The sequence below is a fragment of the Denticeps clupeoides genome, unplaced genomic scaffold (assembly GCF_900700375.1).
Source record: "Denticeps clupeoides unplaced genomic scaffold, fDenClu1.1, whole genome shotgun sequence".
In the NCBI taxonomy this organism is placed as follows: domain Eukaryota; kingdom Metazoa; phylum Chordata; class Actinopteri; order Clupeiformes; family Denticipitidae; genus Denticeps; species Denticeps clupeoides.
This window is the reverse complement of record NW_021630101.1, coordinates 222,555-246,083: the sequence shown is the minus strand read 5'-3', so window position 1 is coordinate 246,083 and position 23,529 is coordinate 222,555. Positions and strand designations below refer to the sequence as shown.

Genomic DNA, 23,529 nt, shown 5'->3' with positions numbered 1-23,529 from the left:
CACGTCAAGTTAAAGGCTGGCGTACAAATCTCTCATAAATTAGTCTAAAAACACATCACACAAATGTATTAGAAACAGAGTACTTTTAAGGTCCGAGGGGGGAAAAAATGCATCAGATCAGACGGTACCCTGAAGAAAAAAAAAGCAATAAAAAGGAGTCCCTATGAACAAATATTACACATATTTTAAGGAGGAGTCACACATCAAGCAAACACGACACATTGGCAAAAAAAGAAAGATGGCAACCGTAACAGTGCATGTACATGACATAAATATACAAAAGCCCACTTGGTACTACTGGTTATTCCTAAAGTTCGACTGGAACACTGGTTTGTGGTTGAAAGGATCAGAAGGACAGTGTGTGTGTGTGTGTGTGTGTGTGTGTGTTAAAGGCAGCACGGGGGGGGAAATGGTAGAGGAACAGGTTGGCCGTTAACACTTATATATTAATGTGAGTGCATGTTCCTCAACCCCCTTTTAAGCAAGAAGTTCCAACCTTCTTTCATCCTTCCGTCTTACGGGGAGCAGTGAATAAAACACACAGGAAAAGGGGCTCATTTTACTTCTCGGTCCGTTGAAATGCACCCAAAGAACCACAAACCTGCCATCGGTGGGGCGTAATAACGCTCATCTAGAAAGCGGCCCAACTCCTCATTTAAAGAAAAGACGGCAGAAAGCAGAAAGAAACTGAAAGTGCGCGGGCGTCTCGCCCTCTTCGTGCGGCGCGAGGACTGCAGTCCGTTGGCAAATGAAGAAGTACATGGCTCAGCCGATGGCGGCGCCCCCTCCTGCGCGTTTACCGGGAAGCTCTACGCACACGAACACACACTTACTACACGCACCTCGCCGGAGGACTCGTGTTAGAAGATGCATCAGTAACAGGCATGTTTGTTGGTTTAAAATAATTTTTTTTTGTTATTAATGAGAGCCAGCGGCCACGCGCAGCCCGGCGGAATTCACTCAAGTCAAGGACGCCCCGCGCGAGGAAGGTGGAGCCCGAACCATCCTGCCATCCCATCATACATGAGGTCTCGGCGTGTGACCGAATCGAGCACGACTAACGGCGTGAAGGGGAAGTGTGACGGGCGAGGACGCTGCGAGACGCTCGGGCGCGTTCAGTCCTGCGAGATTCTCCAGAGCGACCGGCTGGCGGAAATTCAGGCTGGATCCGAGTCTGCTGCGGTGCACGTTATTCAGCTGGGGGAGCGGGCGATGGGAGCAGGGCGAACGGGGACTATAAGAAAGCGCTGGGGTTCGCTGCCGGGTCCTTCTGGTTCCTGTAGCGCATGGCCAGCCAGACGCCTAGAATCTGAAGGGGGGAGAGAAATAAACAGTTCACTTATTCGGTTCAACGTTTCTAAAGAAACGAGTCCAACAGACAGACAGACCAACCTCGGTAAAACTAAAGAAAAGTCCAACTCCTCCCAGGATCCGGAGCGCTTCGGAAGCGTGCTGCAGCATCAGGGTCCCACAGGTGCTACAGCTGCCTTTCGGTTTGCACTCCTGCGGCACAGCACCCAGAGAACGGGGCAGAAACGAGAGGGCGGGGCTCATTTTAAAACTCAACATGCGGCCACGTTTCACACAGAAGAATGTCGTAACTCATTATATATTCAAAATAATCTTCAGTCTGTATAAAACCAAATAAGAGGTATATTGGGACCTTCATCAGATCTCTGTTCTGTGTGTGTGAGATGTTACTTGAAGAGAAAATTGATACGTAGAGAACTGATAAGGTCGTCCCTTACTGATCTTCAGGGTGCTGATTCCTATGAAGGTTCATGAGTGTTCAAAAAGGGCTAAAGGTCTCCTCTGATATGGAACTTCAATCTATGTTCCTGTGAAGGGAACCTGCCTCCATGCTAAATGAAGTTCTGGTCTTCTGCAAGAAAAACAAACATTTGAGTGTTGAATAGACGAGCGGTCGTACCGCAGGACAGGCCGCCCAGTCCTTCTCGTACTGAGCTTGGGGCGTCTTGAGGAGGCCGCAGCAGTCGAGCTTGCTCTCCAGGTCTCGGGTGGAGTTGGCCATTAACTCCCAGGTGGAGTTCAGCAGCTTCAGCTGCGACAGTTCAGACACACATCCAAAAATCACACAGGTCCCCAACAGAAGACCTCCGAAAGACCCCAAAGACAGGTGGGACAAATCACTTGTAGCTTAGGCTGACAGACAAATTCATACGAAGCCATGAAAGACCCCACCTGCTGATTCTCGTTCATGGCCAAGCAGGAGCAGGAGACTCCAAACTGGAAGAGGAAGACTATGAACAAAATGACCATGTACTGCGGAGAAAGGGGTTAAGGGACAATCAACACACAGGAATTGTGGTTTAAGAAAAAAAAAAAAAAAAAAAAAAAAAAAAAAAAACATTTTAAGCCCTAATTCAGCCTACAAAAAGAAAAGAAAGAAAAGAAAAAGAGAAACAGATGGTGGATACGAAGAAAAGCATGACTTGGTGGTGATGGATGGCACCAATGAGCCCGACGATGGCGATAAGCAGGAGGAAGACGCCCACTGCGATCACGCCACCGATGATGTGGATGCTGGACACGATGCCAAAGCCCTTCCCCCACGCTGCCACGCCCACCAGCAGGAGCCCTACCAGCTGACACAGGAGAGAAAAAAAAAAAACAGCAGCTCAAACAATCATCTGGCACGTTCTGAAGCACCTTGGTCCTGAACTGAGAACTACGAGCGGCTTCCTATTAAACGTAATTTCCACCAATCACGAACCGTCTCACGGAAGCAGCCGTGAACTACATGAGCAGGAATATCCAAGCAAGTGGTGGCCTAGCGGGGAAGGAATTGGAAGGTTGCGGGTTCGAGTCCCGAACCGCCAGGGTGCCACCGAGGTCCCCTTGATGAAGGTACCGTTCCCACATGGTGCCCACTGGTCACCAAGGGTGTTGGTTAAAGAGAAGTGATTGTCATTGTGATACACAGCAGCACAGCACACGGTGCATGCAGTGAAACGAGTCCTCTGTATTTAACCAGCGCCCTGAGTGAGCAGTGGGCAGCCATGACAGGTGCCCGGGGAGCAGCAGGTGCGGACGGTGCTTTGCTCAGTGGCACCTTGGCGGCATCTTGGCGGTTCGGGACTCGAACCCTCAACCAACCTTCACCGCATCATAACGACAACGAGATTTATAAACCTCTTCGTCCTCACGGCCTGTTCAGAGCAACATTCTGGGCCACAACGTGAACGTTTCATCTGTTCCATCCATGACTAGTGGACGACCTGGTTATTTATCTCCAGCGCAGAGCAGCATGTCAGCAGTAAACAACGAAGGAGGAAGAGACCGACCACACCTAGTTCCAGGTGAGGTATTAAATGGCAGTAAGCTAATAATAATAATGATGATAAAAAAAATAAAAGAAAAATATATAGAAATCCTGCGTCGTTCAGCCAGCAGCTCGGTGTGCCACCATTTTCTACCTCCCCGTCAAATCCTGCTCACATGCAGCTATTCCCCCCCCCACACAACTCTCTCGATTTCCATCTATATGTGGACCGCAGCTCGATGGAAGTTCCCTCTTCGTGACCGGACGTGCTGAGGTGGGTTTTTTATTTTATTTTTAACCGTCCTCCGACAGAATGTGCTGCCCGGCTGCAGGTCGCTTCATCGGCCGACCGGACAGCGCTGGAGCCGGGCGGCACATTCTGTCGGAGGACGGTTAAAAATAAAATAAAATAAAACAAAAAAAACCCTCCGCCGATATTTCACGTTCGGGCGAAAGCAGGGACAATTAGTCACGTAAAAAAAAATACACTAAACTGCAGATAAATCGCAGAACTTCGCTCACCGAATGTTAGCCTGTTAGCCTAGCCAGCTACCGTGGCCGAGCGGAGGATAACGATCGGCCATTCTTACCGGTCGTGATATTTAATATTCATATCACTCCGCCAACATACTTTATTTCTCGCCAGAAACCGCCGCGACAGAAACACGCGTACGAGGGAGGATAATAATGCCGCGGCCGGCGTGGGGTGGCGTGGCGGTCCGCTCCTCACCATGTACACCACGTTGAGCGAACACAGTGCGTTTTTCGAGCAGGTGAAGCCGCCGCAAACCATCTTCGCGTTCCGGTGACCCGACGGGCCCGTCGTTTGTCGGTGTCGCTGCGTGTGGCGGCCGCTCGCCGTTTTTGCGAATAACAGCGACGCGCTGACGTCACCCGGGAGAGGCCTTTACGTCACCGGCCGGAGTCACGTGACGACGCCTCGTCCCTCGGCATGTGAACCCCGCTGCCGACCCGCGACCCACTAATGATGTCTGGTGACAACTGAGGTGCAGCGTACAGAAGGGGACAGTGATGATGATGATGATGATGATGATGCTGAATGCAAGGCAGGAAGTACGAACTGTTCACTATGGTGCTCTTAACGTGGAACAGGACGCGTTGTAAACGAGAGTGTTGACCAGCAGGGGCCGCCGTGGCGACAAGCTGCACCGAGAAGCGTGTAAAATGGTGCCCAGAGACACATGCAAAGACTCGTCAGTTTCACTGAACTCCCAGAACGAAAAAAAAACCCATTTACATGTTCGGCATTTACCAGACGCCCTTATCCAGAGCGACTTACAATCAGTAGTGATAGGGACAGTCCCCCCCTGGAGACACTCAGGGTTAAGTGTCCTGCTCAGGGACACGATGGTAGTAAGTGGAGTTCGAACCTGGGTCTTCTGGTCCATAGGCGAGTGTGTTACCCACTAGGCCACTACCGCCCTCATCCAGAGCGCCTTATAACATCTGAAAGTAAAACGGGCTTGTAAAAGCCTGAAATGAGACCCCCGCTAAAAAATATCACCCTTCTGCGATTGCTGAGTGCAAGAAGTGTCTTGCAGTCCCTATAGGCAGAGTGGCAAGTCGACTGACCCATTTTCAGCCGTTGGAGTCAATTTAACCACAAGATCCTGTTTGTGACAATGTCAAGCATTCAGAAACCGTGTCAAACCAGGAAGCAAATTCAAAAGCAGAGAGAGGAAATTGACACAAGCGCAGCAAGTGCACTTTTGCCGTCCTGCGCGCCACCTTCTGTTTCCTAGCATGGAGGGGGAGGCGGAGGGGACGAATGGTCATCAGGTGTGATTCGTGCGACTTGTGCGGGGAGCAGGATGAATAGCACCACTAAGGTGGCCCACTCGAGTGCCATTAGGGCAGAAGTGAGGCGCCACGAGAGCGTCCAGAACAACGTCAACCGGCTCCTGAAACTGCTGGAGAGGGTTGGGGATCCGCAGCTGAGGACCGGGCTGAAGCTCTACCTGCACAGCATCCAAGGTGAGCCACGCCGAGCCTGAATATTATTGCCATATTGTCCGTCTGCGGGCGTTTCTCCAGCAGAAGATCCTATGTTGGATGTTTAAACACGTTTTGCTGGTAAATGTGTCCGTCATCGTTGTATTTTGGAGCTCATTGCAATAGACACCATGGTGGTGAAGATGCTGAAGTCTGGGCTGTGTGTGAGGTAGGTGGTTCAAGATGGTCTCTGAGAAACAGCAGGTGGGACGAGGTTAAAGACACCACGAGACTTCCTGTCTCCGATGCGTGGGTTTCCCTAGAACAGGCCTCAGAGCTCCTGCCTCAGCTCAGCTCCGCTTCGGAGTTCCCGATGGCCATTTATTTCAGTTCCCGATGGCCATTTATTACAATTCAACTTGGCACGGCAGACAGAGGCTATAACGATGAAGCCTTGAACATGTCGTGTTGTTGTACTTCCTGTGTGACGCTCGGCGGCTGACCCAAAAAGCCACTTCCTGTCAGTCTGCCACCACCTGCCGGCAGAGTTTGTATCTATATTATGTCATTTACACAAAGTAGAAATGAAAATCACAAATTGTATCATGTTATACGTTTAAAGTCTCAGAACATTCAGTCTAACATCAGATATTAATAATAATTCATTCAAATAAAAACTATTACTGAAAAGTAATGGGGCAAAAAGGGTGCTGATTATACATTTTACAGCATTTACCAGACGTCCTTATCCAGAGAGACTTACAATCAGTAGTTACAGGGACAGTCCCCCCCTGGAGACACTCAGGGTTAAGTGTCCTGCTCAGGGACACAATGGTAGTAAGTGGGGTTTGAACCTGGGTCTTCTGGTTCACAGGCGAGTGTGTTACCCGCTAGGCCACTACCACCCTAAGATAAGATAAGATAAACCTTTATTAGTCCCACAAGTGGGAAATTTACACTGTATTTTTATGGAGGTCACTGGATAGCTCACTGGATATGAAGAAGGTCCAATCCATGCTCAGGATTGTGAAGTACACACATTTAAGATTGGTGGTACAAACCATCACCAACCCTGCACTGACACCATTTGCAGGCTCACTCTACCCGGGAAGGGGGTCCCTCTCTCTATCACTCCTTCCCAACGTTTCTTCATTTCTTTTTTCTCTCTCCTAGAGTTTTTTGTGTGGAGTTTTTCCTTGTGTGCAGAAGGGTCAAGTGTGGGGGGCGTCAACTGTAGGGCCTGTCAAAGCCCATTGAGACGTACTGTATGTGATTTTGGGCTATATAAGAAATAAATTTGTTGTTGTTGTTGTGGTGGACTGTCTCCTTGATCAAAGAAATATGAAGAAAATATGTAAAATACCTTATTGTGTCATTGTTGCACAAATCTATTCCATTGAAGTTTCTGTGTGTTTGAGTCAGAAGAGGGTGTGGAACAGTGCAGGAAGCACTGATTGTGTGTGTGTGTGTGTGTGTGTAGACTACAGCGTGATGACGCTGTAGTCTACGGTGTTACAATATCGGGACGACTGTTGATGAGTTAACAGGACTGGGACTCGAAATTCGGCCTCATTGATCTCTGTCCCCTCAATCACTCCGCTGCGAGCCACAACAACCTCCTCGATTGGACAGAAGCCCCCCCTCCCCCTTCTGGCGAGCTATTATTAGCATATCAATTACCCTCCACCAGATGTCCGCACAGACCTGCCTGGGGGTCATGGGGTTAGGAGTCATTTCCTTTTTTCCCCCCGAAGACAACGGGCTGAAATTCTCCACAATTCGAAAAAAAAAAAAGCAAGCAGGCTTGCAGTGAAATTCGCTCGGAGGTCTTCCATTAATCTTCACGCGCGTACGTCCGCGCTTTCGAATGTTTAACTAGCGCAGGAGCCGAGGCGCCGGGGCAATAAACCAGCCATTGTTCCCTCGGGTGGAGAGCAGGTGCCACAACCACCAGGCTGGGAGAGACGCACCGGAACCCACGCGAGGAGACAAGATGGAAAAATCATCTTCCTACGCCAGTTCCCGCTCAGAGTGAAATGATTTAAGACCTCAGTGTGGGGCGGCTGCGGTGCGTGAGTGAAGCAATCGGTCCGGTGACGATGCTGTTAAAGATAAAGGGGGGGGGGGGGGTTTCTATGAATCCTTCAATGGCCTGTTGAGGTGTTTGGGGGGGCTCGTCCCCGCCTTTTTCCCAGCGCACACGTGTGAGAGGGAAGGAGGGGCGGCGGCGGCGGCGGGGAGCGGTGTGTCTGGTGACGGCGGCAGAGCACCAGCGAGAGAGCGAGCAGGAGGGAGGGATGCAGGAGAGGCGAGGCGCGGCGGCGGCGGCGGCGACCCGCAGGAGGCTCCGCATTTTCGCCGGGGGCCGGCCCTGCTGACGCCGAGCGGGAATCTCACGGGGACCGCGTGGCTTCTTCCACAGGAGTCCTGCTCCGTTGTGACTTCATCTTGGAATGGATGAGGTCATATTTGCGCCGCTTGTTTCTGCGTTTCTGACGGCTGTCACCACTTGAGACTTTTCTTCTCGGCTGGTTTTCACGAGACTGCAGCTGTAAAATATGGAGATAGTGGAAGGACGTCGTAGACCAATCTGGATAATGGACTGGCAAGATTGCTGAAGATATTTCCAGATTTTACTCGTCTGTCCTCCAACATCTGACATGAGCCAAGGAGAAGAACTGCAGCCTCGGACCACCTACCTCATCTCTCTGACCCTGGTGAAGGTGGAGGCGGTGGGAGAACATGAGGTGGGGCAACCCAGACCAGCAGCTCAAGCCGTGGCCGCCGAGGTTGGGCAGAAGAGACCTGGGTCGCCAGTGGATGAAGGAAAGCCTCCTCTGATATTGGGCGTCGCAGAGGAAATGGAACAGGGGGCAGGAAAATGTATGAAGCTGAAAGAAGGGGAGAGGATCCCTTCCATTGCCCATCAAGACAGGGGACGGCTGACTTGCAGCAGCCATTTACAAGACCGGGACCAGAAAAATGTCACCACAGTCAGCGGAGATCAGGTTCACAGCCAGGAAGCCCAAGAGAAGAAGAAGAACACCCTGGAGTATGTTGGCCAGCGTCCATTGTCCCTGCTGAGTGTTCATGGTAGTGTCTCAGGTCACCGAGAACAGCGTGACAAATCTTCCAAGAGCCTGGAACGCAAGACCAGTAGGACCAGCCCACCTAAAGCCGGGCCCTGTCGAGCCTCCTGGGCTGAGAGTGGATCTGGCAGCTGCCCGGGCGGGGCAGGTGGCGAGGGCGGAGAGCAGGGAGATCGCATGGTGCCCGGGAGGCCCGGCGCCGCGGGGAGAGTGTTGACGGGCTCGGTGTCTCTGCCAGGTCCGGACACTCTGGCCCCCAGGGCGCTGCGGAAGGGGAAAAAGAGCCGAACGCTGGACAACAGTGACCTGCACCGCCTGTCCGAGGAGCTGTTCCAGACCAGGGACGACCCTTCTGCTCCCAACCACCCACGAGCCACCCAGACCCAGCGCAGCCGCGACCGCAAGATGCTCAAGTTCATCAGTGGCATTTTCACGAGGAGCACACCAGCCGGCCCACCACACAAGTCTGTGCAGAGACACTCCAGCGAGGACGAAGGTACAAGTTTGTGTTTGTACACGCGCGTGGTTTCCAACAGTAGATCGTGATCGCTGTAGCTATCGTTACATGAGCGGGGTCCCAAGAACTAGATTATCTACAATTGCATCAAGAGAACACTCCCACCCATCCTGCTTCTAATCCGGGACGCTCTTCTAACGGGATATAATCCAGTGAAACCCACGTCTAAGGCAGCAGCAGTTACGTCCGGTTGTCTAATCCCATCTTTGACGTCCCGCCCGCTGCCACTAGAGTAGCAGCTCTGGCCTGTTTTCCATCGGTGTTACACTTCTCATCACCGGCGCCTCGAGAATTTCCAATATGCAGGGGTGACACGGTGTTTACCAGAACGTCCACTGCTACATCCACTAGGTGCCGGACAATATATCATCGATGACGGGAACGTGAATAATTAACCAGACCTTAAATGAGCCTGCAGGGGAAAGATAACTAAGTGACTGAAGTTATTGTTCTCTATTTGCAATATTAAATATAGAACTATTATATAATAATGTAGTATACTATAATAGAATGAAAAAAATACATTGCAACTACAAGGGCACAAAAACATAGCATATAAAAAGCATATTTCGTGACATATTTTCATTCTTTTGTTTGTGTGTGTGTGTGTGTTTCATATGCTTGCATCTTGTGGTACATGTGCTCAGAATGTATTTGTGTGCATGCTCTGTGGACAGGAGCAAAAGCCGCGGTTGGAGGAAGGGTTGTTATGGCAACAGGAACGTGCCGGGAGGGATGGCGATTGTACAGGATACGTGACACTGGGTGGGGATCCACCAATGCGATGATGGGAAGAGCATTGATATGAGCTAATGAGGGGAAATTAGGAGCAAGTGCAGCCCAGGCAGCTGCATCGTTCTGATTGTTCTATGCTGTGCTGAAGTGTCTCCACGCAAGACAAAGAGATCCTTTTTACGGACAGAGCATTAGAAAGTTGAAAATTGGAAATGATGAATATGGGCTACATGTCTTATCTTCGGCAGCTTGTGAAGGTATTTAGACTAAAATAGCATCCCTCCTTTTTCTTCGGTAAAGAGCAGGTCTGATGTGCACAGATCGGGCCCGGCGGCCACGGGCTGCGTAATGGCGGCCTCCCGCAGCGTAGCTGCACCACGCCGAGACACATCTGCACTGGTGCAGACAACGCGGTCGGAGGGAGGGAGGGAGACAGCCTGCTGTGCCTGTGCCATCTCTGGCATCGCACGGCTGGTGCCACGACAGATGCCATGGAGCCACCTCTCCTCTCCTCGAACCTCCTCTGTCAGCACCGCCCCACCAGATGCTGCAAAAAAACACAAACTCTCTTTTGTACCACAATGTTGGGACATTTTTGCCCACGTTTGACGCCTCTGACATTGATAAAAAACGATAAAGTTATCCAACATTCTCTCTCTCTCTTTCCACAGTGGCTTGTGCAAATGGTCAAGAATGGACTCTAAACCGCACTATTCCGGAGCTGCGCTTGGTGAGAGAACCACTAACCTCAAAACTACAATCTTTCATATTTTATACTGAAGCCTAGGTTGGTTTTTGGAGACCTTTTCCATTTTAAACGCTTCTGTGAAAGCTTCTGGGCTTTTGTGCCTGCCCAGGGGGTGCTGGGAAGTCTTCGCAGTGGCAAGTCCGCACTGGTGTACAGATATGTGACAGGCAGCTACCTTCCACTGGAGTCCCCTGAGGGTACGGTCCTTAGGCACCCCAACTGCGTCTCATCCTGCCTAGGCTCCCTGCACCCCTGCTCACTTCCCTTTCCTCGTGTTTTTCATGCCCAGGGGGAAGGTATAAGAAGGAGGTGCTGGTGGATGGACAGAGTCACCTCTTTCTGATCAGAGATGAGTCTGGCCAGCCAGACGCTCAGGTATTTATGTCTGGACCACATGCATGAATTTCATACTTCTAATCGACCACAGTTCAAATGAATGTATTTACTGATCGCACCTCCCTGTCTGAATCCCTGCAGTTCTGTAACTGGGTGGATGCCGTCGTTTTTGTGTTCAGCCTGGAGAATGAGGGCAGTTTCCAAGATGTTTACAAGAACTACAAGGAGCTCAGCAGCCATCGTGGCGGTGCTGAGATTCCTCTGATTGTGGTGGGCACTCAAGGTAACCACAAAGACACCCAGTGGTCACGTGACGTGGCGCATTCAGAAGAGTCACAGAATTCTTGAGATCGATTCTGCTCACCTCTCAGATAAGATCAGCAACACAAATCCACGCGTGATCGAAGATAAACGGGCGCGGCAGCTGTGTGTGGACGTGCGGCGCTGTGCTTATTACGAGACCTGCGCCACCTATGGCCTGAACGTGGACCGGGTTTTTACAGAAGGTACGACTAGAAATGCATGAAAGCGTTGTACTAAATATTACTTCATTTGCTTTGGATGCAGTTCTATAGATGCAGTTGAAAGCGGCTGTCAGAGGTGCTGAAATGCACACGTCAGAGTTACATTTACATTTACAGCATTTACCAGACGCCCTTATCCAGGGCGACTTACAATCAGTAGTTACAGGGGACAGTCAGGGACACGATGGTAGTAAGTGGGATTTGAACCTGGGTCTTCTGGTTCATAGGCGAGTGTGTTACCCACTAGGCGACTAAGAGTTCTTGTTGCTGCGTTCATTTAGTGCCAGAAACAAGCACCACTTTATATGGATATTATGATTTAGAAATTGTGTTGGCTGCAGGACGCAGGAGTTTGGCCAGGGATGGTTTATGGCTTGACCACATATATTTATTTCACTTTTTTCCCCTCCTTTTCGGTCCTCAGCTGCCCAGAAAATAGCGACGGCTAAAAAGCAAGCGTCCCTCGCGGCCTCCTGTAAATCCCTACCGAACTCGCCCTGTCATTCTGGGGACTCGTCCACAGCGTCTGGACCCTACCAGGTACAGGTCAAGTCCAGCAGGGTCTGCAGGGGTCATAAAAGCAAGACTAACTAGCCGCTCCAAATCTCTCCACCCTCCAGGCCAGTAATGGAGGTCAGAGCAACGACTTCTCCTCGTCTTTGCCTTCCACGCCCGTGGTTGGCCACAAGGAGCTGCGGGGAGAGGGCGGCTCCCAAAGGAACCTCCCCCGCCGACGGACGTCCCTTTTTGCAGTGAGCTAGTCTGTTGTGTAAAAACCAGAAAACTCTGGATTTTAGGCTAGATGTCGAAAAGCATTGGGCTGTGGTCCAGAAACAGAAATGCAATTAGCATTCCTGTCCCAATCGGGCTTATTCCAACATTTCTCTTATTTCCTTTTATGATTGATCACCACCTTCTTTCCCTCACAGCTCTTGACCCCGTTTCCATCTGTTCCTTATCAGAATCGCAGAGGCAGCGACTCAGAGAAACGGACAGTCGATAATAAAGGTGACGCCGCGGGGGTCCGCTCAGCTCCCATCAAACAGGTTGGTGTGTGGCAAGAACCCCCCCCCTTTCTCATTAATGATGGATATAGTTGGATGATGGACCACATGCTCATGTGTGACCTGGATATTTGTTCTCCCGCCTTGCCAGGGCTTTTTGTGGAAACGGAGCGGGAGTTCCCTGAACAAGGACAGGAAGAAGAAATATGTGACACTAGCCAGCAATGGCATATTGTCCTATTATCCAAGTCTAATTGTGAGTTCAGTCATTATCTGGAGCAATGATGTGTCCTTTAGAACATTGACACGGCTGCAGAAAATGACACTTTGATTTATGTGAACCATTTCTGTCAGGTTTTCAGGACCTTCTAGAGTGTGTTCTAAAGTGTGTTTTAGAGATTTCTTTCTTTTTTGGGTGTAGCACTACACCAACACAAAGACACCTTGGGAAAGATCCCCTACTGCTCCTCTAGCTTATGGTGTCCCACATGGATCAATTAATGGTCCCCTACCTTTCTCAAGTATACTTGGCAGTGTCTTTCATTGTCATGTAAATGACATACGGCAAAACTACCAATGACACTTCACCTTAGATATCAGTACCATACCAGACCAATAGTATGGTGTTCTATGATGTGGTTTTAGGACTACACACAAAACGTTCATGGAAAAGAGATCAATCTGCTGCGAGTGACCGTGAAAGTGCCAGGAAAAAGGCCACCTCGCGCTGTCACCCCTGGTGGCCCCACGCTTGGCCTGAATGGATCAGTAAAGGATGGAACAGCTTCTGATGGGACTATGTCTGGTAAATAATGCACAAAGTTCTTGTCTTTCACAGCCATGAGAGGCCAAGTCTCTTACAACGTAGTCAATGATAATTACAGCAACATCTTCCCATTTCCTAGCTGCTTCCCCCAACTCAGCCAGCCTGTCAGTAATCGAGGGAGCCGGAACTGGCTTTTCTCCCATGGGGGGACTAAAACGCTGCCCGTCAACGGTGTCCAACAAGTCACAGACTCTGGGTGTGTGCATTCTTCGCGCTGCAATAACCGTCAAATTTCCATACTGCCTTGATTCTGGAGGACCTGCACCATTTGAACATATTTCCGTGTAACACTGGCAGACTTCAGCCCTGAAGGTGCAACCAGCTCTCCTCTGGGAAAAGAGAACGTCCCGTCCTCCCCACTCACCAACAGGAAGAAGCCTGGCAGGAAGAAGAGCTTCAACCCAAAAGGCGACGCAGCGATGGGGCAGGCTGAGGGTATGCTGAAATATACCATATTACAGCTTATTATCTAAGGCTGAAATGGAATATCTATTCACTCTAACTGCATAGCTGGCAATTTACACACAAACTTCCTTAAAATTAATATAGTTTTTGCTTTCACTTGATTGTTGCCTTTTGCTTTGGTTGCTCATTCCGTCTATAACTTTCCATTCTTCTTGCTTTCAATTTTTTGCGCTGAACATCTGTACTTTCCACATAACGACTTCTCCTCTTTCCCTCTCTGCTGCTGTGGCTTTTCCTTCTTCCTTCTCAGCCAAGCGCAAAATGTGGAAATTAAAAAGCTTTGGTAGCTTGAAAAATATTTACAAGGCAGGTAAAAAAAAAAAAAATTGTATAAAACCAGACAAGTAAAAATGTGCTAATAATCTTTTCTCCTGGTGTGGGTTCTGCATGTGTAACGGATGACCCTGTCGGAGTTTTACAGATGAGGACAACGCAGATTTCATAATCGTGTCGAGCTCTGGCCAGACCTGGTACTTTGAAGCCCAGTCGCAGGAGGAGAGGGACGCCTGGGTGTTGGGCATTGAGAGTCAGATTCTTGCCTCGCTGCAAGGTTGTGAAAGCAACAGAAATAAGGTACATCGAAGCAAATGTTGCAAATATTGTTTAATAGTCTGTCTGCACTCGTCGTGAAAGGATTTATCTGATACTGTGTTTTTATAAACCCCAAAAAATGAAATTTTAGGCTCGAAGGACCAGTCAGAGTGAGGCTGTGGCCCTACAAGCAATACGGAATGCAAAGGGCAATCATCTCTGTGTGGACTGCGGGGAACCAAGTAGAGATCCTCCTACATTTAACATCACATAATAATAATAATAAAAATAATAATAATAATAGTACTTTTTTTGCTATTATTTGACAGCAGTTTTTTTTCTTCTAGATCCAACGTGGGCGAGCCTTAACTTGGGAGCCCTGATTTGCATTGAATGCTCAGGAATCCACCGGAATCTGGGAACGCATCTGTCTCGTGTGCGATCTCTGGACCTGGACGACTTGTCTCCGGAGCTCACGCAGGTTCTGACCGCCATCGGGAACCACGTGGCCAACAGTGTGTGGGAAAGCCGCACTGAGGGACGGCAGAAGCCCACGCACGATGCATCAAGGTGAATGGTTGTCTTGATCATACACTCGAAATGTCATTGTGAGACGCTGCAGCAGCGCAGCACACGGTGCACACAGTGAAACGTGTCCTCTGTATTTAACCATCACCCTTGGTGAGCAGTGGGCACCATGACAGGCGCCCGGGGAGCAGTGTGTGGGGGCGGGACCTCAGTGGCAGTAACCCTCCAGTTACGAGTCCACTTGACCACCACTTTGTATTCTGTTTTGATAAATGTATTTAGGATACGTTTTGAAATGTGTAAAATGCTGCGTCATCGTCGTTTTATTCTCCTTTTGAAATACATCTGGGTGGCGAATGTCAGTTGCTTTTAGCATATCAGCATCAATGTGAATAAAACATCAGCCATTCATTACTGTTCACTTCCCGACTGCATGCTTGTATCCCAGAGAAGAGAGAGAGGCGTGGATCCGGGCCAAATACGAGCAGCGCCTGTTCGTAGCGCCCATCCCTCCCCAAGACGAGGGCGGCCTGATTGACATGTCAGCCTGGCTGCTCTCGGCGGTGACGGAGCGCAACCTGGCCCGGCTGATGCTGCTCCTCGCCCACAGCACCAAGGAAAAGGTCAACAGGCCGCCTGCCGGAGCGCCACCGCGGACGGCCCTGCACGCTGCCTGTCAGCTGGGAGACGTGGTCATGACCCAGCTGCTGGTGTGGGTACGTGGAAGCTCTGGTTTTAACAGTGAAAGTAAAGTGATTGTCACTTGTGATACACTGCAGCACAGAACACGGTGCACACCGTGAAATGTGTCCTCTGTATTTAACCATCACGCTTGGTGAGCGGTGGGCAGCCATGACAGGCACCCGGGGAGCCGTGTGTGGGGACGGTGCTTTGCTCGGTGCTATGCCACCACATCCCCACGTTTTTACTACTCCCGCATCATTCCTGCCTCACGACCACTGTCGTCTCCCTTCACAGTACGGCAGCGACGTCACAGCGAAGGACCCGCAGGGCAGGAGCGCCCTGGCCTTGGCTCGTGCCGCGGGCAGCAAGGAGTGTGCAGACATCCTGCTGCAGCATGGCTGCCCGAACGAGCTGTCGCCGACCAGGCCCACACCCAGCCTTTCACGTAAAAGCAGCACGGCCAGCCTGGGGCCGTCATGCTCCAGGCGAAGGGACAACTTCTGAAACCTCACGCACGGACATAAACTCCTCCAGTATTTAAATGTCTCAAGTAAAGAACAGTTCTAAGCACAAAACCGTGTTTGTGTATATGTACCTCTGTCTGTGTGTAAGGGAGACACAATTATTATCTGAAGGCATCAGGATCCACTTAAAATGGCTTTAAAAATGCATTAGGTCTATCATAATGAAAATAATTCCTCAAAAAATGAATAAAAGCTTGAATGGACAAACGCCCTGCCCTTGTTTTAAATAAGAAATGTTTACATATTGTAAACTTTTTTTTTTGTTGCTTTTCTGGTTTTTGTTTTGCTCCACGTGAAAAACAGACAACCAGCACACAGTATGTTCATGTTCATGAAGATACGTTCTTTAACCACCAGTCATTCAAGCTAATGAGCTATTATCACAGTGGTCAAAAGTTGTCCGTTACGCAACATCTACACATGACTTTATTTTTTTTAGAAACACACCATGCAATTTCCAAATTGCAAAATGTATCCTTTTTTTGCTTTTTTCTTTTTTTTGTTTCCAGCATTTTTTCAGACAGTGCTTCATTTATCTCCACTGACAGTTATCCAGTGTAATAGTGCATGTTAAAATGACAACTTTTAAAAGCGTCACCTTTTAGTATTTTTCTTAAATGCATTGCGCCCATGGATCATTCCAGACACATGGAGGGAATGCCATGACCATTATAATTAATACAGATTATTCTTTGTTAATCAAATGGGAATCTGATGTCTGATATATTAAATTAGGGCTCTGGACACAATCAAATCCCATTCTGCCTTTTCTGTTCGCAGAGAAAAAAATCGGTGTGTGCCTTGAAAACACGTTTAATACACGTTACACGTGTGTATTTTTAAACGAAAATGTTATTTTGTGAAGTGCCTGTGGATGAAAAGGTGGGGTGCGCCTGACCCACCTGCGGCACCTGCAGCCCGGGCGCGACCCGCAGACACCCCACCCCGGCCGGGCGAGGAGACGGAGCTTCGCGTCCCCACGCTGGCCGGCGGAGAGCGGCTTCCTCCGGCTCTCCCGCGAGTTCGCGGAGCGAGGACGGGAGAAAACGCGGCGGCGGACGAGAGCTCTTCTATGGGTAAATATCGGCGTCGCCGCGGCTAATGCTAATCGGCTAATGCTACATGCTATCCAGCCAGCTGTCTGCTCAACTGTTTTTTTTTTCTTCTTTTTTTGCTCTGCTATTTTTTGTAATAAACAGGCAATTTTGAGTTTGCCTGCGATAAATGCTCGTGTGACCGAACTTGCCGAAACCTCGACGATTATCCCCCTTTTTTTGTTTGTTTCTTGGCTTTTGTAGCCGAGTGCTAAGCTAGCCGCGGCTAACGCCGCAAACTTTTGATAAAAAAAAAAACCTCACAACCCGGAGTCATGCGTCCGGAGGCCGGCCAACACAACCGTACCACGGCCGCGGAGAGAGGTTTTCAACAGCCATTCCGGAGTATTTAACAAGCTCGCGTTGAATAAAGCCCACTGCTAACCGAGCTAGCCGGTGCTCTTGTTCTTTCTTTGAAAACAAAGCTTCATTCAAGCAATAATAGAATAGAATATAATACCTATAAGTATGGACAATGAGATTAAAACCATCTCCATCAGTGCAGACATGTATGTAGAAACGAATACAAGAACAATACGATAAAGTGTCAGAAATTACAAAACGAACATGCATGTGTTGAGAATAAATGGCTGAGTTTTATATACAGTGTGTGTGTTGGGATTGCACGTTATTGCACAGTAATGATGAACATGCAGGGCAGTGAGAATAATGATATTGTACAATATGCAGGCATTGCACAGTATTTCGGCGCTAAATAAACGTTAACGTTGCACCGCTGGAGGACCCAAAGAAGGTAGTCGGGGGTTCGACTGTGTATTCGGTGCGTGTGTTGAGTTAATGGCTTTTGGGGAAAAACCGACTAGTACTTGAGATATTGCAATAGCTTCTTTCCATGGGCCATCAGACACCTGAACACTCAGGAACTTTCCACTCTGGTCTGACACACACACACACTTCCTTTGTCATACTGAGTAGGGTGGTAGTAGCCTAGTGGGTAACACACTCGCCTATGAACCAGGAGACCCGGGTTCAAATCCCACTTACTACCATCGTGTCCCTGAGCAGGACACTTAACCCTAAATTGTTCCTGGGGGACTGTCCCTGTAACTACTGATTGTAAGTCGCTCTGGGTAAGGGCGTCTGGTAAATGCTGTAAATGAGTAATATTATCTACTAACGCACCGCTCCATTTTGCACAGCAACATTTGCACTATTTTTCCTTGCACGCCTATTATTCATTTCACTAGTTTAGCGCTGTCTGTCTCATTGTTGTCTAGGTTTTTTTGTTAAATGTTACTGGTGCACGGCCTCTGTTTGCACCTTACGTAGCCCAGTCTGTCGGTGTCGCACACGTGCACTTTTATGTCAGTACGTAACTTTGTGTAATCGTTCAAATGCTACACGTGGCACCAGGTTCCGGAGTATATAACATGTATATAGCTGGAACTTCCACTTTATTAATTTATTCAGTCGCTATTTGTTTATTGTCGTTCGAAGGTAAGCAGGCATATTTTTAAGACGTTAAGATGTTAAGTTATGATACTTTTGCATTTACATTTACGGCGTTTACCAGACGCCCTTATCCATAGCGACTTACAATCAGTAGTTACAGGGACAGTCCCCCCCTGGAGACACTCAGGGTTAAGTGTCCTGCTCAGGGACACGATGGTAGTAAGTGGGATTTGAACCTGGGTCTTCTGGTTCACAGTCAGTAGTTACAGGGACAGTCCCCCCCTGGAGACACTCAGGGTTAAGTGTCCTGCTCAGGGACACGATGGTAGTAAGTGGGATTTGAACCTGGGTCTTCTGGTTCACAGTCAGTAGTTACAGGGACAGTCCCCCCCTGGAGACACTCAGGGTTAAGTGTCCTGCTCAGGGACACGATGGTAGTAAGTGGGATTTGAACCTGGGTCTTCTGGTTCACAGTCAGTAGTTACAGGGACAGTCCCCCCCTGGAGACACTCAGGGTTAAGTGTCCTGCTCAGGGACACGATGGTAGTAAGTGGGATTTGAACCTGGGTCTTCTGGTTCACAGTCAGTAGTTACAGGGACAGTCCCCCCCTGGAGACACTCAGGGTTAAGTGTCCTGCTCAGGGACACGATGGTAGTAAGTGGGATTTGAACCTGGGTCTTCTGGTTCACAGTCAGTAGTTACAGGGACAGTCCCCCCCTGGAGACACTCAGGGTTAAGTGTCCTGCTCAGGGACACGATGGTAGTAAGTGGGATTTGAACCTGGGTCTTCTGGTTCACAGTCAGTAGTTACAGGGACAGTCCCCCCCCGGAGACACTCAGGGTTAAGTGTCCTGCTCAGGGACACGATGGTAGTAAGTGGGGTTTGAACCGAGTGTGTTACCCGCTAGGCCGCTACCCCCCATGGTTTGCGTGGTTGTTAATTATAAGTTGCAGTGCGGGAAATGTCCATATTTGTATATTTTTGCGCTCTGCTTGAACAGGATCCGCCTCTCAGACTGATCTCCAGGGATGCGGATTCGGCTGCAGGCTCCCAGCCATGCGGCGCACCTCCTCTCCGAGCTCAACCGCTGCCGCCTGTCCCGGCTGCTGTGCGACGTGGTGGTCCAGGTGGGCGGCCGCTCCTTCCCGGCGCACCGCGCCGTCCTCGCCTGCGCCGCCGCCCACTTCCGCAGCATGCTGTCCCGAGGGCCCGGCGGCAAACTGTCCCTGGACTTCGTCTCGCCGGCCAACTTCGAGAAGGTGCTCACCTTCATCTACACGGGCGAGATCTTCGCGGACCTGATCGACGTGGGGGTGCTGTACGAGCTGGCGGAGAGGCTGGGGGTGCGGGAGCTGGTGCGGGCGTGCCACGCCACGTTCCCCGACCTGCAGAGCTCCGACGGAGACCTGGACCCCGACGCCGCTGCGGCCGCCACCGCGGTGGCCTCGGTCTGCTCGTCCTCCGCCGCCTCGTGCTCCTCGCTTTCGTCCTCCGCCGCGCCCTCGGCCACTCCCACCCCGGCCGCGCCCTCGCCGGTCTCCCAGGGCAGGACGTCCCGGCAGTGTCGAGGACAGGTAGCCTCCGTCTCGGTCTCGCTGTCGCCCAAAGCTGAAGATGCGCGTTCCCTGGCGGCCGCCAACAAGCAGCAGCAATGCAGCCCGTCCTCGGACGGCCGCCGTCCCCAAGCCGCGCTGGAGGCGTGTCCAGGCCTCGCCCTGCAGCTGAAGACGGAGCAGGAGGAGGCGGGCGTGGCCAGAGAGGAGGCGGAGGTCAGCGGGGCGTCGCCCTCCTGCCTCGCGGACGCCAGCTCCTTCCCGGACTCCTCGGCCCCGCAGCTGGGCGGCGAGGCCTGCGCCCCGTCCTCGTCCTGCGCCGACCCTCTGGACGGACTGCAGATGGGCCCGGTGGAGGGGGGCGTGTTCGAGGACGAAGAGGAGGAGGAGGAGGAGGGCCGTCTCCGGGGGGCGGAGCCCCCGGAGGGAGGGGAGCAGTGGAGGAGGCTGGCCGAGGAGGTCATAGAGCTGAGCGACGAGGACGAGCACTACATCGAGGACGAGGACGACGAGGACCTGGTGTGCGTGGGGAACGGCAGCGACGCGGGCGCGGCGTGCAAAGTGTGCGGCCAGACGCTGCCCGCCGATGCCGGCGTCATCCAGGCCCACGCCGAGACGCACCTGACGGACGCCGGCACCTGCCGGGTGTGCGGCGCGGCGTTCCCCGAGCGCGGCGCCCGCGCCACACACGCCCTCTCGCACGTGGGCATCCTGCTGTTCTCCTGCGACATGTGCCAAACGCAGTTCTGCAGCCAGAGCAGGCTGGTGCGCCACCGGCGCCAGGCCGCCTCCCGCTACAGCATCCCCCCGCCCCACCAGCTCGCCGGCCCCGCCCGGGGGCCCGCAGGAGAACTACTGTGCGCCGTCTGCGGTGAGAGCATCGGCAAGGACTTCAAGGTGAGCGGCGCCACGCCGGCAACCCAACAGAAATACCAGCCGTTTCAGCCGCTAAAACGACCGTCTCCCTGTCGAAGGTGTGAACCTTCCTGGTCTCATGAGTTCATTCGATTTTGTTGCGATGAAAGTGAAGTGATCGTCATTGTGAGACACAGCAGCACAGCACACGGTGCACACAGTGAAATTTGTCCTCTGCATTTAACCCATCACCCTGAGTGAGCAGCGGGCAGCCATGACAGGCGCCCGGGGAGCAGTGTGTGGGGACGGTGCTTTGCTCAGCGGCACCTTGGCGGGTCGGGACTCGAACCGGCAACCTTCTGATTACGGGGCCGCTTCCTTACAGGCGCCCTGGGGCAGTGGTGGCCTAGCGGTTAAGGAAGCGGCCCCGTAACCAGAAGGTTGCCGGTTCAAATCCCGATCTGTCAAGGTACCACTGAGGTGCCACTGAGCAAAGCACCGTCCCCACACACTGCTCCCCGGGCGCCTGTCATGGCCGCCCACTGCTCAATCAGGGTGATGGTTAAATGCAGAGGACAAATTTCACTGTGTGCACCGTGTGCTGTGCTGCTGTGTATCACGTGACAATCACTTCACTTTTTTTTTTTTTTTTTTTATACACACGCTAGGCCACCGCTGCCCCCCTATCTTATTGGGGATAAATCGGTTCCCATGACTGAGTAGAGGTGTGAACCTTCGCTGGTCTCATGATTTCATTCGATTTTGTTGCCTCGGTTATTGACGCGTCCCGTCGCTTTTTCAAATACGTCTGAACCAGGCGTGCGACGTCTTTCTGGCCGTGAACATCTGCTGAAATCCTGACTAAAGTTAAGCAGCGTGTGGCGTTAAACCGTTAATCGAACGCGGCGCAGTAAAAACACGCCGATCGCTTCGAACCCCTATGCGGAGCAGCGCTGTACTCCGATCAGGCCGCCACGCCCGGCGCTCATTTACATTTCATTTACAGCATTTACCAGACGCCCTTATCCCCCCCTGGAGACACTCAGGGTTAAGTGTCCTGCTCAGGGACACGATGGTAGTAAGTGGGGTTTGAACCTGGGTCTTCTGGTACCCGCTAGGCTACTACCACCCGCGCACTCGTCATGTTATATGTATATAATAAATTTTTCTGCGTTGATTTTAGCGATTTTAACGGCTGCTGTACGTCTGGTTCTTCTTCTCAGGCCGTTCGAGAGCATCTCCTGACCCACGTGTGCGCCCAGTCGCTGCGCTGCGGCGTGTGCCAGCTGCCTCAGCCTTCGCTCTGTGCCCTGCTCTGGCACGCCTTGACCCACCTCTCCCTGGCGGCCTTCTCCTGCCCGCAGTGCGCCTGTGGCTTCCTGGAGCGCCCTCTGCTGGACCGGCACATGGCGCTGCACGCCGAGGCGGCCGCCGCCCCGGGCAGGACGGGCGAAGAAGGAACGAACGGCCTGGAGGAGGAGTTTTGCTGCTTCCTGTGCCCGCAGACGTTTAGCTCCGCCTCCGCCTTCCAGAACCACCTGAGCGCTCACACCGGAGGCGAGGCCCAGGGCGCGGCTCCGGGCTGGCAGGGGAGCAGGAAGCGCAAACTGGACCAGGCCCTGGAGTACTCGTCCTCGTGCTCGTCCTCGTCCCCTCTGGAGGCCGGCGCCGCGGGCGGCCTGAGCAAGCTCGGCGGCCTGGGTCTCGGCGTGGGCTTCGGGCTGCAGGGGCCGGTGTCCTGCTTCCAAGGGGGACTTGTCCCCAACGGCGGCTTCCCAGCAGGCATGGGCCCAGCTCTGGGCGCCGGCGGCGCCAAGCAGAAGTGGTACCGCTGCCGCTACTGCGGCAAGCGCTTCGCCCACTCCGGCGAGTTCACCTACCACCTGCGCATCCACACGGGCGAGAAGCCCTACCAGTGCAAGGTGTGCCTGCGCTACTTCCGCGGCCGCTCCACCATGATCTGCCACCTGAAGACGCACGCCGGCGCGCTCATGTACCGCTGCACCGTCTGCGGCCTCTACTTCTCCACGCTGAAGCTGGTCTCCTCGCACATGGAGCTCCACAAGGACCACCTGCCCCCGGACTTCAACATCGAGCAGACCTTCATGTACAACGACCATTCCAAAGAGCCCCTGCCCAACATGGACGCCACCTGAGGCTCCGCCTCCCTCTCGTGCCTCGGTTTTCTTCTCGTGGGGACCACAGCCGTTTAGGTATAGATTAGATGTAGAATATTGCCCCTGCGAATACTGTTCCGTGGCGTGCTGTTAGCGTGATATGGAGAGTCGGTAAGAACTCACATTTTTATGGTCCTGTTTGTTTTAAACCTGGTTCGTTTCTTGAGGGACGTCGATGATGATTTGGCCTTCATCTGCTCGGTAAAATGTACACGGTGGAGGCGACTACAGTGTCTGTTAAATTCCTCGTATTTATATTTTTAAAATATCTTCTTTTTTTTTTTTAGTTATCATCATCGTATGAAAAACATGTCGGTCAGTCAAATATAGAACTATATGTATTAAAACTACTAAACAAAATTACAAAAAAAGGTGACATTTTTGAACTATGTTGCTTTTGAATATGTTTTTCGAAAGCCATTAGTTTAGCTCCTCCTCCTTTAACGGTCCCCTGACATGACGTTTTTTTTTTTTTTATTTTATATTCGGTCTTGTTTGGAGGCCATGACGGTCGGTGGAGGGAATGTTTTAGGGGCAGGGCCGCAAAACCAGGTAACCTTTCCCCTTATGACGTCATAAGGGGACAAATTCCGGATCCGACCGCCTGAGGACTCCACCCCTGCAAATGAGCTCCTAATCATTTTGATGCTGAATAGTCATGGTGCGGCAGAATAAACGTCTTTATTTA

At 51.5% G+C, this 23,529-nt stretch overlaps 3 protein-coding genes across 6 annotated transcripts; 2 read left to right on the top strand and 1 right to left on the bottom strand.

The window, feature by feature from the left end:
- Positions 1–905: 905 nt before the first annotated feature.
- Positions 906–4,292, bottom strand: LOC114783540 (tetraspanin-31-like). The gene is made up of 6 exons (XM_028969028.1): positions 4,014–4,292; positions 2,439–2,606; positions 2,203–2,283; positions 1,931–2,062; positions 1,393–1,503; positions 906–1,309 (listed from the first exon to the last, which is right to left on the bottom strand). Exons 1-6 carry the CDS (start codon positions 4,074–4,076, stop codon positions 1,235–1,237), a joined length of 630 nt encoding a protein of 209 aa, XP_028824861.1. The 5' UTR covers positions 4,077–4,292; the 3' UTR covers positions 906–1,234.
- Positions 3,688–15,954, top strand: LOC114783538 (arf-GAP with GTPase, ANK repeat and PH domain-containing protein 1-like). 4 transcript variants are annotated; one of them, XM_028969025.1, is made up of 19 exons: positions 3,688–5,278; positions 10,249–10,307; positions 10,435–10,522; positions 10,615–10,700; positions 10,803–10,944; positions 11,033–11,167; positions 11,610–11,725; positions 11,806–11,937; positions 12,148–12,231; positions 12,341–12,445; positions 12,835–12,994; positions 13,095–13,211; positions 13,313–13,450; positions 13,731–13,790; positions 13,902–14,053; positions 14,163–14,253; positions 14,359–14,581; positions 14,988–15,255; positions 15,518–15,954. In XM_028969025.1, exons 1-19 carry the CDS (start codon positions 5,116–5,118, stop codon positions 15,725–15,727), a joined length of 2,529 nt encoding a protein of 842 aa, XP_028824858.1. In that variant the 5' UTR covers positions 3,688–5,115; the 3' UTR covers positions 15,728–15,954. The 4 variants fall into 4 exon arrangements, with proteins under 4 accessions (XP_028824858.1, XP_028824859.1, XP_028824856.1 ...); XM_028969023.1 differs by lacking the exon at positions 3,688–5,278 and adding an exon at positions 7,489–8,821; XM_028969026.1 differs by lacking the exon at positions 13,731–13,790.
- Positions 15,955–16,607: 653 nt separating this feature from the next.
- LOC114783539 (zinc finger and BTB domain-containing protein 39-like) lies at positions 16,608–23,529 on the top strand. Its single transcript, XM_028969027.1, has 3 exons — positions 16,608–16,823; positions 19,257–20,706; positions 21,888–23,529. The coding sequence occupies exons 2-3, from the start codon at positions 19,285–19,287 to the stop codon at positions 22,818–22,820; spliced, it is 2,355 nt and encodes a 784-aa protein (XP_028824860.1). The 5' UTR covers positions 16,608–16,823; positions 19,257–19,284; the 3' UTR covers positions 22,821–23,529.